The sequence below is a fragment of the Caloenas nicobarica genome, chromosome 2 (genome assembly GCF_036013445.1).
Source record: "Caloenas nicobarica isolate bCalNic1 chromosome 2, bCalNic1.hap1, whole genome shotgun sequence".
NCBI classification, from domain to species: domain Eukaryota; kingdom Metazoa; phylum Chordata; class Aves; order Columbiformes; family Columbidae; genus Caloenas; species Caloenas nicobarica.
The window spans coordinates 164,320,364-164,336,665 of NC_088246.1; the positions used below are offsets into that span (position 1 = coordinate 164,320,364).

The 16,302-nt window shown below is 54.8% G+C and overlaps 3 protein-coding genes across 3 annotated transcripts; all 3 read right to left on the bottom strand.

The window, feature by feature from the left end:
* Window positions 1–946: 946 nt before the first annotated feature.
* LOC135985050 (feather beta keratin-like) lies at window positions 947–1,291 on the bottom strand. Its single transcript, XM_065627967.1, has one exon. It carries the CDS (start codon window positions 1,289–1,291, stop codon window positions 947–949), a length of 345 nt encoding a protein of 114 aa, XP_065484039.1.
* Window positions 1,292–6,189: 4,898 nt separating this feature from the next.
* LOC135985051 (feather beta keratin-like) lies at window positions 6,190–6,534 on the bottom strand. The gene has a single exon (XM_065627968.1). It carries the CDS (start codon window positions 6,532–6,534, stop codon window positions 6,190–6,192), a length of 345 nt encoding a protein of 114 aa, XP_065484040.1.
* A 4,912-nt stretch (window positions 6,535–11,446) lies between these two features.
* LOC135985052 (feather beta keratin-like) lies at window positions 11,447–11,791 on the bottom strand. Its single transcript, XM_065627969.1, has one exon. It carries the CDS (start codon window positions 11,789–11,791, stop codon window positions 11,447–11,449), a length of 345 nt encoding a protein of 114 aa, XP_065484041.1.
* Window positions 11,792–16,302: the final 4,511 nt, after the last annotated feature.

Sequence of the window (16,302 nt, forward strand, 5' to 3'; positions counted from 1 at the left end):
GGAGGGAATAAAGGTGGGAGACGAATCTCTAGAGACAGCAAGGTGAGTGAAGAAGGAGGAGCAGGAGGTGCTGCAGGTTGTGGAGCAGAGATTGCCCTGCAGCCTGTGGTGAAGAACTGGGCTGAAGCAGGTTGTCCCCCTGCAGCCCGTGGAGGTTCACAGTGGAGGAAATGTCCACAGTGGAGGAGATAAGCACCTGCAGCCCGTGGAGGACCTGACGCTGGAGCAGGTGGGTGCACCCACAGGAGGCGTGACCCTGTAGGAAGCCTGTGTTGGACCACAGCCTTGGCAGGACCCGTGCACCCATGAGGAAAGTCTAAATACTTAATGGTTCTGTGATTGTGCTTGTGGTAGAGCTGGGGAGTCACGCTGGGGAAGAAAGGTAGTCAAGTGTGTGCTGGCCTTGGGAGGTCTCATCAGAGGCATGTTGAGGAGAGTGTTCTGGTGTCCAAGTCTTTCTTTGATCCAGTGATGGGCTTGTGTCATATTGTGGAAGAGCTGCGGAATACTGGTCTGTGTTCTTGGTGGTCTAGGTGGTGCCATATTTCCTGGGAGAGGTCTTGTGGCCCTTTCCCCCCCTATCCGGTTTGCTTCCTGAGCCCTGGCTTTGTGCTGGGTGAGGTTGGAAGAGCCTTGAGAGAAGAAAGTAAAGTGAGACGTGTCAGGCTGGGATGCAAGAGAACTTTATTGAGGAAAAAAAAGAGTGCAAAGGCAGGAGCGCCAAGTAGAAGGTGACAAGTATAAGCTGCACGTAGGGCGACCATCAGCTGAGGTTGCTTCTGTGACCTAGATGTTGCCAGAGCACCAAGATCTTCCTGGCTCCTTTAGAGGAGGAGCCATGGACGGCAGGTCCCCGTGCCAAGAAGGGTCCAGAGGTGAGTTCCACAATCCATGCCGCAGCTTCAATGCGGTAGGTGGTGTGCGTCAGGGGTGGTGGTGACAGCCCTTAGCAGATGTAGCCGCCCCTTCTGCCGCCGCAGGAGCCCAGGCCTCCGAAGCCACCCAGGCCTCCGAAGCCGCCCAGGCCTCTGAAGCCGTAGCCGTAGCCGAAGGCGCCGGAGTTGATGGCAACTCCCTGGGCACCAAGTTCGTTGCCCACGGCAGCCGATGAGGAGGATCCGACGGCGGTGCTCTGGGGGTGGGAGGTGAGGATGGGTCCTGGCAGGGTGACCAGCACGGCGGGAGGCTGGATGACGACGCGGGAGTCCTGGCACTGCAGGGCACAGGGCTCGTTGCAGCTGTTGGCCAGCGGGGTGGGTCCGCAGGGGCGGTAGGCGTCGTAGCAGGCCATGTGTGTGGTGCGGAGGGGCCCTGGAAGGGACGAGAGGCTGTTGAGCAAGTGCAGGGGCGTGGGGGTGCGAGGAGCGGTGTTGCAGGAGGGCGAGGGAGTGGGGAGGCTGGTGTGGGGCTGTGGGGAGGCGTGAGGGCTGCTGAGGCTGGGGGCAGAGCGTGCTGGAAGAGAGGGGCCAGGCGGGGCAGGAGAAGGAGGGGAAGGGGGCTGAGGCTCACCTTGTTGAGCGCGGAGGGAGGAGAAGGCGTCAGGAGAAGTGTGTGAGGGAGAGAGGCGCTGGGCCGGCTTTTATGCTGGTCCTGGCTGGGCGGGACAGCCTTTGCACATGACGGCATTTTGCAGCCAGCAGCTGTTGGATGTCGCAGCCTGGCCAGGAATGAGGAGGGTGTGTTTTCCTTGCGCAATGCTCCAATTTCTTGTCCTTGTCTTGAGGACGTGTCCACTTGTCCGTGGCGGCAGCTTTGAAGTGTGAGCATTAGAGGCCGAAGACTTGGTGTTGAAAGCGCATTTCAGGGCAGGCAGAGGATGTGGCCAAAGCGTAGGAGAGGTGGGGTGTCGTCAGTGAGGTCATCCCATGGCACTCGTGTGGTTTGCGGTTGCATTGTGTGGAGGGGGTCCCTTTTCCTCACAGCCCTGGCAGACTGGTCTGGGCTTTGGAGCTGTGCTGGGCATGAGGAATTGCCTCTTCCATGGCGGAGGATCCCTGCCCTTCTTGCTTCCATCTCACTAAGCCTTTCCTTCCACGCTCGTTGTGCTCTCTGGGTGTCTTGGTGTGTGTCTTGCTTATGAGCTGGGTGTGCAGGGTTGATGTTTCAAGGTTTTATTAGTGAAGGAGATTACTCCTGCTACATAGAGAGTGTTCTGGTGTAGACGACAAGCTGACACTGTTTGTCCCAGAGAAAGTGGCTGCTCACGTCTTGGACGACTGTAGTCTTTGAAGACTGAAAAGGATCTGGACGGCTGAAGCCCAAGAGTTGTGGTACTGGAGGTAAATCCATTTGGTGGCCATTCACAAGTGCGTTTCCCCAGGGCTCAGTACTGGGGCCAGTTCTGTTTAATGTCTTTCTCCTTCATCTGGACAAGGAGATTGAGTGCACTCTCAGTACGTTTGCACATGACACCAAGTTAGGCAGGCGTGTTGACCCACTAGGCGCTGTGAAGGCTCTACAGAAGGCCCTGGACAGGCTGGAGCCATGGGCTGGGAGCAATTGCATGAGGTTGAACCAGGCCAAGAGTCGGGTCCTGTGCTTGGGTCACCACAGCCCCGTGAACGCTACAGGTTTATGGAAGAGTGGCTGGAAAGCTGCCAGGTGGTAAAGGACCTGGGGATGTTGGTCGACAGTGGCTGAATATGAGGCGGTGTGTGCCCAGGTGAGCAGGACAGCCACCAGCATCCTGGCTCGTCCTAGCGCGTGTCAGGGTGGGCAGAGGACGTGGCCAAAGTGTAGGAGAGGTGGAGTGTGGTCAGTGAGGTCATCCCATGGCACTCGTGTGGTTTGCGGATGCGTTGTGAGGAGAGGGCCCCATTTGCTGCCATCTCTGACAGGCTGGGCTGGGCTTTGGAGCTGTGACAGGCGTGAGCGACTGCCCCTTCCATGGTGTTTGATGCCCCAGCTGCACTCTGCCATCTCATTAAGCCTGTCATTAGGCCTGGCCTTTGGTCTTGATTGTGCTCTGTGGGTGTCTTTGTGCCCTCTTGCTTGTAAGCTTGTAGCTGTGTATATTAATTTTCTGTGGCAAGGTTTGGTTGGCATATGGGCTTCATGGTTTTCTTCTGTGAGAAGGTACCAGAAGATTCCCCCATGTGCGAGGGAGAGTCCCCATATGCCGAAAGACAAGCTGGCAGAGAGGAAGACTGGCCTGTCCTTAACTGAGGAGTTTGGCTTGAACTCATGAGAAAAAAGAGAGCTTTTGACGTCTGCAAGAAGAGGCAAGATACTGAGGAGGAGCACGAGGATGTTTTGAGTTTTATGCAGGGGGAAAATTACAAGGGCTAAAGCCCAACTAGAACTTAATCCAGCTCCTGCCAGAAAAGACAATACAACCTTTTTGGTATATGTTTTTGCAGGAAAAGGAAGCTAAGGAGAATCTCCAACTTGTAGTGGATTCAGGGAGCAAGACATTTACAATGGATGTGGAAAAGGCCTTAATGCCTTCTTTGCCTCAGTGGCTAATTGTAAAACCAGTTGTTCTCTGTGTAGCCAGCTCCCTGAGCTGGAAGACAGTGATGGGGCATAGAACGAAGCCCCAGGAATCGAAGGGGAAATGGTTGGTGAGCTGCTACACCACTTTGATACACCCAGGTGTATGGGGCTAGATAGGTTTTCCCCAGGAGTTGTGAGAGAGCTGGCGGAGGTGCTCCCCAAGCCACTTTCCATCATGTATCAGCAGACCTGACTCGCCGAGGAGGTGCTCACTGACTGGAAGTTAGCAAATATGACACCTATCTAGGAGAAGGGTCCAAAAGAGGAAGCGGGGAATTACAGATGTGTCAGTCTGACCTTGTTGCTTGGTAAGGTCATGGAACAGATCAACCCGAGTGCCATCATATGGCAGGTACAGGACCAGCAGGTCATCAGACGTAGTCAGCGTGGGTTTATGAAAGGCAGGTCCTGCTCGAGCAACCTGATCTCCTGCTATGACAAGGTGACCTGCTTTAGTGGATGAGGGCAAGGCTGTGGATGCTGTGGAGTAAGATTTTGGTAAAGTCTTTGACATCATTTCTCCTGGAGAAAGTGGCTGCTCATGGCTTAGACGGGCATAGCCTTCGCTGGCTAAAACACTGGCTGGATGGGTGGGCGCAAAGAGTTGCGGTGACTGGAGTTAAATCCAGTTGGTGGGCACTCACAAGAGGTGTTCCCCAGGGCTCAGTACTGAGGCCAGTTCTGTTTAAGATCTTTCTCCATGATCTGGACAAGGGCGTGGAGTGCCCCCTCAGTAAGTTTGCAGATGACATCAAGTTGGGCAGGAATGTTGATCTGCTGGACAGTAAGAATGCTCTAGAGAAGGATGTGGACAGCCTAGATCGAGCAAAAATGACAGTTGTATGAGGTTCAACAAGGCCAAGTTTTGTGTTCTGCACTTGCATCAGTACCAGCCTGTGGAACACTAGAAGCTTGGTGAAAGAGAGGCTGTAAAGCTACCTGTTGGAAAAGGACCTGGGCTACTGGTGAGCTGCTGGCAGAACATGAGCCAGCGTGTGCCCAGGTGGCCAGGAAGGCCACCAGCATTCTGGCCTGTGTCATCAGTAGTGTGGCCAGCAGGAGCAGGGCAGTGACCATCCCCCTGTATGTGGTGCTGCTGAGGCTGCAGCTAGAATGCGGGGTTCAGTTTTGGGCCCTTGATGACAAGAAAGACCTTGAGGTGCTGGAGCGAGTTCAGAAAAGGGCAATGAATCTGGTGAAGGGTCTGTAGCACAAGTGGGATGGGGAGCAGCAGAGGGCCTTGGGAGATTCAGTTTGGAGAACAGGAGGCTGAGGGGAGACCTTCTTGCTCTGTGCAACTACCTGAAAGGAGGTCGTAGAGCGGAGGGTGTTGGTCTCTTGTCGGAAGTGACGGAACTGGAGAAAGCGGCTTGAAGTTGGCCCAGGGGAGGTTTAGTGCGGCTATTAGGGAAAATGCCTTCCCCTAAAGGGTTTTGGGGCATTGGAACAGGCTGCCCAGGGCAGTGGTGGAGTCACCATCTCTGGAGGTGTGTAAAACTGTGTAGATGTGGTGCTTGACGACACGGGTGTGTGGTAGACTTGGTATTGTTAGGTTAACAGCAGGACTTGGTGATCTGAAAATTCTTTCGTAAGCCAACCAGTTCCGTGATTCTACAAGACTAGCCAGCCAGCTCCAAGGCAGAGCCACTGCTGGCTAAAGCTGAGCCAGCGAGCAATGGTGGTAGCACCTCTGTGGAAACATGTTTATGAAGGGGCAAAAACTACTTCAGAATAGTAACTGGAAGAGAGGAGGGAATAAAGGTGGGAGACAAATCTCTAGAGACAGCAAGGTGAGTGAAGAAGGAGGAGCAGGAGGTGCTGTAGGTTGTGGAGCAGAGATTGCCCTGCAGCCTGTGGTGAAGAACTGGGCTGAAGCAGGTTGTCCCCCTGCAGCCCGTGGAGGTTCACAGTGGAGGAAATGTCCACAGTGGAGGAGATAAGCACCTGCAGCCCGTGGAGGACCTGACGCTGGAGCAGGTGGGTGCACCCACAGGAGGCGTGACCCTGTAGGAAGCCTGTGTTGGACCACAGCCTTGGCAGGACCCGTGCACCCATGAGGAAAGTCTAAATACTTAATGATTCTGTGATTGTGCTTGTGGTAGAGCTGGGGAGTCACGCTGGGGAAGAAAGATAGTCAAGTGTGTGCTGGCCTTGGGAGGTCTCATCAGAGGCATGTTGAGGAGAGTGTTCTGGTGTCCAAGTCTTTCTTTGATCCAGTGATGGGCTTGTGTCATATTGTGGAAGAGCTCCGGAATACTGGTCTGTGTTCTTGGTGGTCTAGGTGGTGCCATATTTCCTGGGAGAGGTCTTGTGGCCCTTTTCCCCCCCTATCCGGTTTGCTTCCTGAGCCCTGGCTTTGTGCTGGGTGAGGTTGGAAGAGCCTTGAGAGAAGAAAGTAAAGTGAGACGTGTCAGGCTGGGATGCAAGAGAACTTTATTGAGGAAAAAAAAGAGTGCAAAGGCAGGAGCGCCAAGTAGAAGGTGACAAGTATAAGCTGCACGTAGGGCGACCATCAGCTGAGGTTGCTTCTGTGACCTAGATGTTGCCAGAGCACCAAGATCTTCCTGGCTCCTTTAGAGGAGGAGCCATGGACAGCAGGTCCCCGTGCCAAGAAGGGTCCAGAGGTGAGTCCACAATCCATGCCGCAGCTTCGATGCGGTAGGTGGTGTGCGTCAGGGGTGGTGGTGACAGCCCTTAGCAGATGTAGCCGCCCCTTCTGCCGCCGCAGGAGCCCAGGCCTCCGAAGCCACCCAGGCCTCCGAAGCCGCCCAGGCCTCTGAAGCCGTAGCCGTAGCCGAAGGCGCCGGAGTTGATGGCAACTCCCTGGGCACCAAGTTCGTTGCCCACGGCAGCCGATGAGGAGGATCCGACGGCGGTGCTCTGGGGGTGGGAGGTGAGGATGGGTCCTGGCAGGGTGACCAGCACGGCGGGAGGCTGGATGACGACGCGGGAGTCCTGGCACTGCAGGGCACAGGGCTCGTTGCAGCTGTTGGCCAGCGGGGTGGGTCCGCAGGAGCGGTAGGCGTCGTAGCAGGCCATGTGTGTGGTGCAGAGGGGCCCTGGAAGGGACGAGAGGCTGTTGAGCAAGCGCAGGGGCGTGGGGGTGCGAGGAGCGGTGTTGCAGGAGGGCGAGGGAGTGGGGAGGCTGGTGTGGGGCTGTGGGGAGCGTGGCGGTGGGGAGGCGTGAGGGCTGCTGAGGCTGGGGGCAGAGCGTGCTGGAAGAGAGGGGCCAGGCGGGGCAGGAGAAGGAGGGGAAGGGGGCTGAGGCTCACCTTGTTGAGCGCGGAGGGAGGAGAAGGCGTCAGGAGAAGTGTGTGAGGGAGAGAGGCGCTGGGCCGGCTTTTATGCTGGTCCTGGCTGGGCGGGACAGCCTTTGCACATGACGGCATTTTGCAGCCAGCAGCTGTTGGATGTCGCAGCCTGGCCAGGAATGAGGAGGGTGTGTTTTCCTTGCGCAATGCTCCAATTTCTTGTCCTTGTCTTGAGGACGTGTCCACTTGTCCGTGGCGGCAGCTTTGAAGTGTGAGCATTAGAGGCCGAAGGCTTGGTGTTGAAAGCGCATTTCAGGGCAGGCAGAGGATGCGGCCAAAGCGTAGGAGAGGTGGGGTGTCGTCAGTGAGGTCATCCCATGGCACTCGTGTGGTTTGTGGTTGCATTGTGTGGAGGGGGTCCCTTTTCCTCACAGCCCTGGCAGACTGGTCTGGGCTTTGGAGCTGTGCTGGGCCTGAGGAATTGCCTCTTCCATGGCGGAGGATCCCTGCCCTTCTTGCTTCCATCTCGCTAAGCCTTTCCTTCCACGCTCGTTGTGCTCTCTGGGTGTCTTGGTGTGTGTCTTGCTTATGAGCTGGGAGTGCAGGGTTGATGTTTCAAGGTTTTATTAGTGAAGGAGATTACTCCTGCTACATAGAGAGTGTTCTGGTGTAGACGACAAGCTGACACTGTTTGTCCCAGAGAAAGTGGCTGCTCACGTCTTGGACGACTGTAGTCTTTGAAGACTGAAAAAGTGTCTGGACGGCTGAAGCCCAAGAGTTGTGGTACTGGAGGTAAATCCATTTGGTGGCCATTCACAAGTGCGTTTCCCCAGGGCTCAGTACTGGGGCCAGTTCTGTTTAATGTCTTTCTCCTTCATCTGGACAAGGAGATTGAGTGCACTCTCAGTACGTTTGCACATGACACCAAGTTAGGCAGGCGTGTTGACCCACTTGGCGCTATGAAGGCTCTACAGAAGGCCCTGGACAGGCTGGAGCCGTGGGCTGGGAGCAATTGCATGAGGTTGAACCAGGCCAAGAGTCGGGTCCTGCGCTTGGGTCACCACAGCCCCGTGAACGCTACAGGCTTGTGGAAAAGTGGCTGGAAAGCTGCCAGGTGGTAAAGGTCCTGGGGATGTTGGTCGACAGTGGCTGAATATGAGGCGGTGTGTGCCCAGGTGAGCAGGACAGCCACCAGCATCCTGGCTCGTCCTAGCGCGTGTCAGGGCGGGCAGAGGACGTGGCCAAAGTGTAGGAGAGGTGGAGTGTGGTCAGTGAGGTCATCCCATGGCACTCGTGTGGTTTGCGGGTGCGTTGTGAGGAGAGGGCCCCATTTGCTGCCATCTCTGACAGGCTGGGCTGGGCTTTGGAGCTGTGACAGGCGTGAGCGACTGCCCCTTCCATGGTGTTTGATGCCCCAGCTGCACTCTGCCATCTCATTAAGCCTGTCATTAGGCCTGGCCTTTGGTCTTGATTGTGCTCTGTGGGTGTCTTTGTGCCCTCTTGCTTGTAAGCTTGTAGCTGTGTATATTAATTTTCTGTGGCAAGGTTTGGTTGGCATATGGGCTTCATGGTTTTCTTCTGTGAGAAGGTACCAGAAGATTCCCCCATGTGCGAGGGAGAGTCCCCATATGCCGAAAGACAAGCTGGCAGAGAAGAAGACTGGCCTGTCCTTAACTGAGGAGTTTGGCTTGAACTCATGAGAAAAAAGAGAGCTTTTGACGTCTGCAAGAAGAGGCAAGATACTGAGGAGGAGCACGAGGATGTTCTGAGTTTTATGCAGGGGGAAAATTACAAGGGCTAAAGCCCAACTAGAACTTAATCCAGCTCCTGCCAGAAAAGACAATACAACCTTTTTGGTATATGTTTTTGCAGGAAAAGGAAGCTAAGGAGAATCTCCAACTTGTAGTGGATTCAGGGAGCAAGACATTTACAATGGATGTGGAAAAGGCCTTAATGCCTCTTTGCCTCAGTGGCTAATTGTAAAACCAGTTGTTCTCTGTGTAGCCAGCTCCCTGAGCTGGAAGACAGTGATGGGGCATAGAACGAAGCCCCAGGAATCGAAGGGGAAATGGTTGGTGAGCTGCTACACCACTTTGATACACCCAGGTGTATGGGGCTAGATAGGTTTTCCCCAGGAGCTGTGAGAGAGCTGGCGGAGGTGCTCCCCAAGCCACTCTCCATCATGTATCAGCAGACCTGACTCGCCGAGGAGGTGCTCACTGACTGGAAGTTAGCAAATATGACACCTATCTAGGAGAAGGGTCCAAAAGAGGAAGCGGGGAATTACAGATGTGTCAGTCTGACCTTGTTGCTTGGTAAGGTCATGGAACAGATCAACCCGAGTGCCATCATATGGCAGGTACAGGACCAGCAGGTCATCAGACGTAGTCAGCGTGGGTTTATGAAAGGCAGGTCCTGCTCGAGCAACCTGATCTCCTGCTATGACAAGGTGACCTGCTTTAGTGGATGAGGGCAAGGCTGTGGATGCTGTGGAGTAAGATTTTGGTAAAGTCTTTGACATCATTTCTCCTGGAGAAAGTGGCTGCTCATGGCTTAGACGGGCATAGCCTTCGCTGGCTAAAACACTGGCTGGATGGGTGGGCGCAAAGAGTTGCGGTGACTGGAGTTAAATCCAGTTGGTGGGCACTCACAAGAGGTGTTCCCCAGGGCTCAGTACTGAGGCCAGTTCTGTTTAAGATCTTTCTCCATGATCTGGACAAGGGCGTGGAGTGCCCCCTCGGTAAGTTTGCAGATGACATCAAGTTGGGCAGGAATGTTGATCTGCTGGACAATAAGAATGCTCTAGAGAAGGATGTGGACAGCCTAGATCGAGCAAAAATGACAATTGTATGAGGTTCAACAAGGCCAAGTTTTGTGTTCTGCACTTGCATCAGTACCAGCCCGTGGAACACTAGAAGCTTGGTGAAAGAGAGGCTGTAAAGCTACCTGTTGGAAAAAGACCTGGGCTACTGGTGAGCCGCTGGCAGAACATGAGCCAGCGTGTGCCCAGGTGGCCAGGAAGGCCACCAGCATTCTGGCCTGTGTCATCAGTAGTGTGGCCAGCAGGAGCAGGGCAGTGACCATCCCCCTGTATGTGGTGCTGCTGAGGCTGCAGCTAGAATGCGGGGTTCAGTTTTGGGCCCTTGATGACAAGAAAGACCTTGAGGTGCTGGAGCGAGTTCAGAAAAGGGCAATGAATCTGGTGAAGGGTCTGTAGCACAAGTGGGATGGGGAGCAGCAGAGGGCCTTGGGAGATTCAGTTTGGAGAACAGGAGGCTGAGGGGAGACCTTCTTGCTCTGTGCAACTACCTGAAAGGAGGTCGTAGAGCGGAGGGTGTTGGTCTCTTGTCGGAAGTGACGGAACTGGAGAAAGCGGCTTGAAGTTGGCCCAGGGGAGGTTTAGTGCGGCTATTAGGGAAAATGCCTTCCCCTAAAGGGTTTTGGGGCATTGGAACAGGCTGCCCAGGGCAGTGGTGGAGTCACCATCTCTGGAAGTGTGTAAAACTGTGTAGATGTGGTGCTTGACGACACGGGTGTGTGGTAGACTTGGTATTGTTAGGTTAACAGCAGGACTTGGTGATCTGAAAATTCTTTCGTAAGCCAACCAGTTCCGTGATTCTACAAGACTAGCCAGCCAGCTCCAAGGCAGAGCCACTGCTGGCTAAAGCTGAGCCAGCGAGCAATGGTGGTAGCACCTCTGTGGAAACATGTTTATGAAGGGGCAAAAACTACTTCAGAATAGTAACTGGAAGAGAGGAGGGAATAAAGGTGGGAGACAAATCTCTAGAGACAGCAAGGTGAGTGAAGAAGGAGGAGCAGGAGGTGCTGTAGGTTGTGGAGCAGAGATTGCCCTGCAGCCTGTGGTGAAGAACTGGGCTGAAGCAGGTTGTCCCCCTGCAGCCCGTGGAGGTTCACAGTGGAGGAAATGTCCACAGTGGAGGAGATAAGCACCTGCAGCCCGTGGAGGACCTGACGCTGGAGCAGGTGGGTGCACCCACAGGAGGCGTGACCCTGTAGGAAGCCTGTGTTGGACCACAGCCTTGGCAGGACCTGTGCACCCATGAGGAAAGTCTAAATACTTAATGATTCTGTGATTGTGCTTGTGGTAGAGCTGGGGAGTCACGCTGGGGAAGAAAGATAGTCAAGTGTGTGCTGGCCTTGGGAGGTCTCATCAGAGGCATGTTGAGGAGAGTGTTCTGGTGTCCAAGTCTTTCTTTGATCCAGTGATGGGCTTGCGTCATATTGTGGAAGAGCTCCGGAATACTGGTCTGTGTTCTTGGTGGTCTAGGTGGTGCCATATTTCCTGGGAGAGGTCTTGTGGCCCTTTTCCCCCCTATCCGGTTTGCTTCCTGAGCCCTGGCTTTGTGCTGGGTGAGGCTGGAAGAGCCTTGAGAGAAGAAAGTAAAGTGAGACGTGTCAGGCTGGGATGCAAGAGAACTTTATTGAGGAAAAAAAAGAGTGCAAAGGCAGGAGCGCCAAGTAGAAGGTGACAAGTATAAGCTGCACGTAGGGCGACCATCAGCTGAGGTTGCTTCTGTGACCTAGATGTTGCCAGAGCACCAAGATCTTCCTGGCTCCTTTAGAGGAGGAGCCATGGACAGCAGGTCCCCGTGCCAAGAAGGGTCCAGAGGTGAGTCCACAATCCATGCCGCAGCTTCGATGCGGTAGGTGGTGTGCGTCAGGGGTGGTGGTGACAGCCCTTAGCAGATGTAGCCGCCCCTTCTGCCGCCGCAGGAGCCCAGGCCTCCGAAGCCACCCAGGCCTCCGAAGCCGCCCAGGCCTCTGAAGCCGTAGCCGTAGCCGAAGGTGCCGGAGTTGATGGCAACTCCCTGGGCACCAAGTTCGTTGCCCACGGCAGCCGATGAGGAGGATCCGACGGCGGTGCTCTGGGGGTGGGAGGTGAGGATGGGTCCTGGCAGGGTGACCAGCACGGCGGGAGGCTGGATGACGACGCGGGAGTCCTGGCACTGCAGGGCACAGGGCTCGTTGCAGCTGTTGGCCAGCGGGGTGGGTCCGCAGGGGCGGTAGGCGTCGTAGCAGGCCATGTGTGTGGTGCGGAGGGGCCCTGGAAGGGACGAGAGGCTGTTGAGCAAGCGCAGGGGCGTGGGGGTGCGAGGAGCGGTGTTGCAGGAGGGCGAGGGAGTGGGGAGGCTGGTGTGGGGCTGTGGGGAGCGTGGCAGTGGGGAGGCGTGAGGGCTGCTGAGGCTGGGGGCAGAGCGTGCTGGAAGAGAGGGGCCAGGCGGGGCAGGAGAAGGAGGGGAAGGGGGCTGAGGCTCACCTTGTTGAGCACAGAGGGAGGAGAAGGCGTCAGGAGAAGTGTGTGAGGGAGAGAGGCGCTGGGCCGGCTTTTATGCTGGTCCTGGCTGGGCGGGACAGCCTTTGCGCATGACGGCATTTTGCAGCCAGCAGCTGTTGGATGCCACAGCCTGGCCAGGAATGAGGAGGGTGTGTTTTCCTTGCGCAATGCTCCAATTTCTTGTCCTTGTCTTGAGGACGTGTCCACTTGTCCGTAGCGGCAGCTTTGAAGTGTGAGCATTAGAGGCCGAAGACTTGGTGTTGAAAGCGCATTTCAGGGCAGGCAGAGGATGCGGCCAAAGCGTAGGAGAGGTGGGGTGTCGTCAGTGAGGTCATCCCATGGCACTCGTGTGGTTTGTGGTTGCATTGTGTGGAGGGGGTCCCTTTTCCTCACAGCCCTGGCAGACTGGTCTGGGCTTTGGAGCTGTGCTGGGCCTGAGGAATTGCCTCTTCCATGGCGGAGGATCCCTGCCCTTCTTGCTTCCATCTCGCTAAGCCTTTCCTTCCACGCTCGTTGTGCTCTCTGGGTGTCTTGGTGTGTGTCTTGCTTATGAGCTGGGAGTGCAGGGTTGATGTTTCAAGGTTTTATTAGTGAAGGAGATTACTCCTGCTACATAGAGAGTGTTCTGGTGTAGACGACAAGCTGACACTGTTTGTCCCAGAGAAAGTGGCTGCTCACGTCTTGGACGACTGTAGTCTTTGAAGACTGAAAAAGTGTCTGGACGGCTGAAGCCCAAGAGTTGTGGTACTGGAGGTAAATCCATTTGGTGGCCATTCACAAGTGCGTTTCCCCAGGGCTCAGTACTGGGGCCAGTTCTGTTTAATGTCTTTCTCCTTCATCTGGACAAGGAGATTGAGTGCACTCTCAGTACGTTTGCACATGACACCAAGTTAGGCAGGCGTGTTGACCCACTAGGCGCTGTGAAGGCTCTACAGAAGGCCCTGGACAGGCTGGAGCCATGGGCTGGGAGCAATTGCATGAGGTTGAACCAGGCCAAGAGTCGGGTCCTGTGCTTGGGTCACCACAGCCCCGTGAACGCTACAGGTTTGTGGAAGAGTGGCTGGAAAGCTGCCAGGTGGTAAAGGACCTGGGGATGTTGGTCGACAGTGGCTGAATATGAGGCGCTGTGTGCCCAGGTGAGCAGGACAGCCACCAGCATCCTGGCTCGTCCTAGCGCGTGTCAGGGCGGGCAGAGGACGTGGCCAAAGCGTAGGAGAGGTGGAGTGTGGTCAGTGAGGTCATCCCATGGCACTCGTGTGGTTTGCGGGTGCGTTGTGAGGAGAGGGCCCCATTTGCTGCCATCTCTGACAGGCTGGGCTGGGCTTTGGAGCTGTGACAGGCGTGAGCGACTGCCCCTTCCATGGTGTTTGATGCCCCAGCTGCACTCTGCCATCTCATTAAGCCTGTCATTAGGCCTGGCCTTTGGTCTTGATTGTGCTCTGTGGGTGTCTTTGTGCCCTCTTGCTTGTAAGCTTGTAGCTGTGTATATTAATTTTCTGTGGCAAGGTTTGGTTGGCATATGGGCTTCATGGTTTTCTTCTGTGAGAAGGTACCAGAAGATTCCCCCATGTGCGAGGGAGAGTCCCCATATGCCGAAAGACAAGCTGGCAGGGAAGAAGACTGGCCTGTCCTTAACTGAGGAGTTTGGCTTGAACTCATGAGAAAAAAGAGAGCTTTTGACGTCTGCAAGAAGAGGCAAGATACTGAGGAGGTGCACGAGGATGTTTTGAGTTTTATGCAGGGGGAAAATTACAAGGGCTAAAGCCCAACTAGAACTTAATCCAGCTCCTGCCAGAAAAGACAATACAAACTTTTTGGTATATGTTTTTGCAGGAAAAGGAAGCTAAGGAGAATCTCCAACTTGTAGTGGATTCAGGGAGCAAGACATTTACAATGGATGTGGAAAAGGCCTTAATGCCTTCTTTGCCTCAGTGGCTAATTGTAAAACCAGTTGTTCCCTGTGTAGCCAGCTCCCTGAGCTGGAAGACAGTGATGGGGCATAGAACGAAGCCCCAGGAATCGAAGGGGAAATGGTTGGTGAGCTGCTACACCACTTTGATACACCCAGGTGTATGGGGCTAGATAGGTTTTCCCCAGGAGTTGTGAGAGAGCTGGCGGAGGTGCTCCCCAAGCCACTTTCCATCATGTATCAGCAGACCTGACTCGCCAAGGAGGTGCTCACTGACTGGAAGTTAGCAAATACGACACCTATCTAGGAGAAGGGTCCAAAAGAGGATGCGGGGAATTACGGATGTGTCGGTCTGACCTTGTTGCTTGGTAAGGTCATGGAACAGATCAACCCGAGTGCCATCATATGGCAGGTACAGTACCAGCAGGTCATCAGACATAGTCAGCATGGGTTTATGAAAGGCAGGTCCTGCTCGAGCAACCTGATCTCCTGCTATGACAAGGTGACCTGCTTTAGTGGATGAGGGCAAGGCTGTGGATGCTGTGGAGTAAGATTTTGGTAAAGTCTTTGACATCATTTCTCCTGGAGAAAGCGGCTGCTCATGGCTTAGACGGGCATAGCCTTCGCTGGCTAAAACACTGGCTGGATGGGTGGGCGCAAAGAGTTGCGGTGACTGGAGTTAAATCCAGTTGGTGGGCGCTCACAAGAGGTGTTCCCCAGGGCTCAGTACTGAGGCCAGTTCTGTTTAAGATCTTTCTCCATGATCTGGACAAGGGCGTGGAGTGCCCCCTCGGTAAGTTTGCAGATGACATCAAGTTGGGCAGGAATGTTGATCTGCTGGACAGTAAGAATGCTCTAGAGAAGGAGGTGGACAGCCTAGATCGAGCAAAAATGACGATTGTATGAGGTTCAACAAGGCCAAGTTTTGTGTTCTGCACTTGCATCAGTACCAGCCCGTGGAACACTAGAAGCTTGGTGAAAGAGAGGCTGTAAAGCTACCTGTTGGAAAAGGACCTGGGCTACTGGTGAGCCGCTGGCAGAACATGAGCCAGCGTGTGCCCAGGTGGCCAGGAAGGCCACCAGCATTCTGGCCTGTGTCATCAGTAGTGTGGCCAGCAGGAGCAGGGCAGTGGCCATCCCCCTGTATGTGGTGCTGCTGAGGCTGCAGCTAGAATGCGGGGTTCAGTTTTGGGCCCTTGATGACAAGAAAGACCTTGAGGTGCTGGAGCGAGTTCAGAAAAGGGCAATGAATCTGGTGAAGGGTCTGTAGCACAAGTGGGATGGGGAGCAGCAGAGGGCCTTGGGAGATTCAGTTTGGAGAACAGGAGGCTGAGGGGAGACCTTCTTGCTCTGTGCAACTACCTGAAAGGAGGTCGTAGAGCGGAGGGTGTTGGTCTCTTGTCGGAAGTGACAGAACTGGAGAAAGCGGCTTGAAGTTGGCCCAGGGGAGGTTTAGTGCGGCTATTAGGGAAAATGCCTTCCCCTAAAGGGTTTTGGGGCATTGGAACAGGCTGCCCAGGGCAGTGGTGGAGTCACCATCTCTGGAGGTGTGTAAAACTGTGTAGATGTGGTGCTTGACGACACGGGTGTGTGGTAGACTTGGTATTGTTAGGTTAACAGCAGGACTTGGTGATCTGAAAATTCTTTCGTAAGCCAACCAGTTCCGTGATTCTACAAGACTAGCCAGCCAGCTCCAAGGCAGAGCCACTGCTGGCTAAAGCTGAGCCAGCGAGCAATGGTGGTAGCACCTCTGTGGAAACATGTTTATGAAGGGGCAAAAACTACTTCAGAATAGTAACTGGAAGAGAGGAGGGAATAAAGGTGGGAGACAAATCTCTAGAGACAGCAAGGTGAGTGAAGAAGGAGGAGCAGGAGGTGCTGTAGGTTGTGGAGCAGAGATTGCCCTGCAGCCTGTGGTGAAGAACTGGGCTGAAGCAGGTTGTCCCCCTGCAGCCCGTGGAGGTTCACAGTGGAGGAAATGTCCACAGTGGAGGAGATAAGCACCTGCAGCCCGTGGAGGACCTGACGCTGGAGCAGGTGGGTGCACCCACAGGAGGCGTGACCCTGTAGGAAGCCTGTGTTGGACCACAGCCTTGGCAGGACCCGTGCACCCATGAGGAAAGTCTAAATACTTAATGATTCTGTGATTGTGCTTGTGGTAGAGCTGGGGAGTCACGCTGGGGAAGAAAGGTAGTCGAGTGTGTGCTGGCCTTGGGAGGTCTCATCAGAGGCATGTTGAGGAGAGTGTTCTGGTGTCCAAGTCTTTCTTTGATCCAGTGATGGGCTTGTGTCATATTGTGGAAGAGCTCCGGAATACTGGTCTGTGTTCTTGGTGGTCTAGGTGGTGCCAT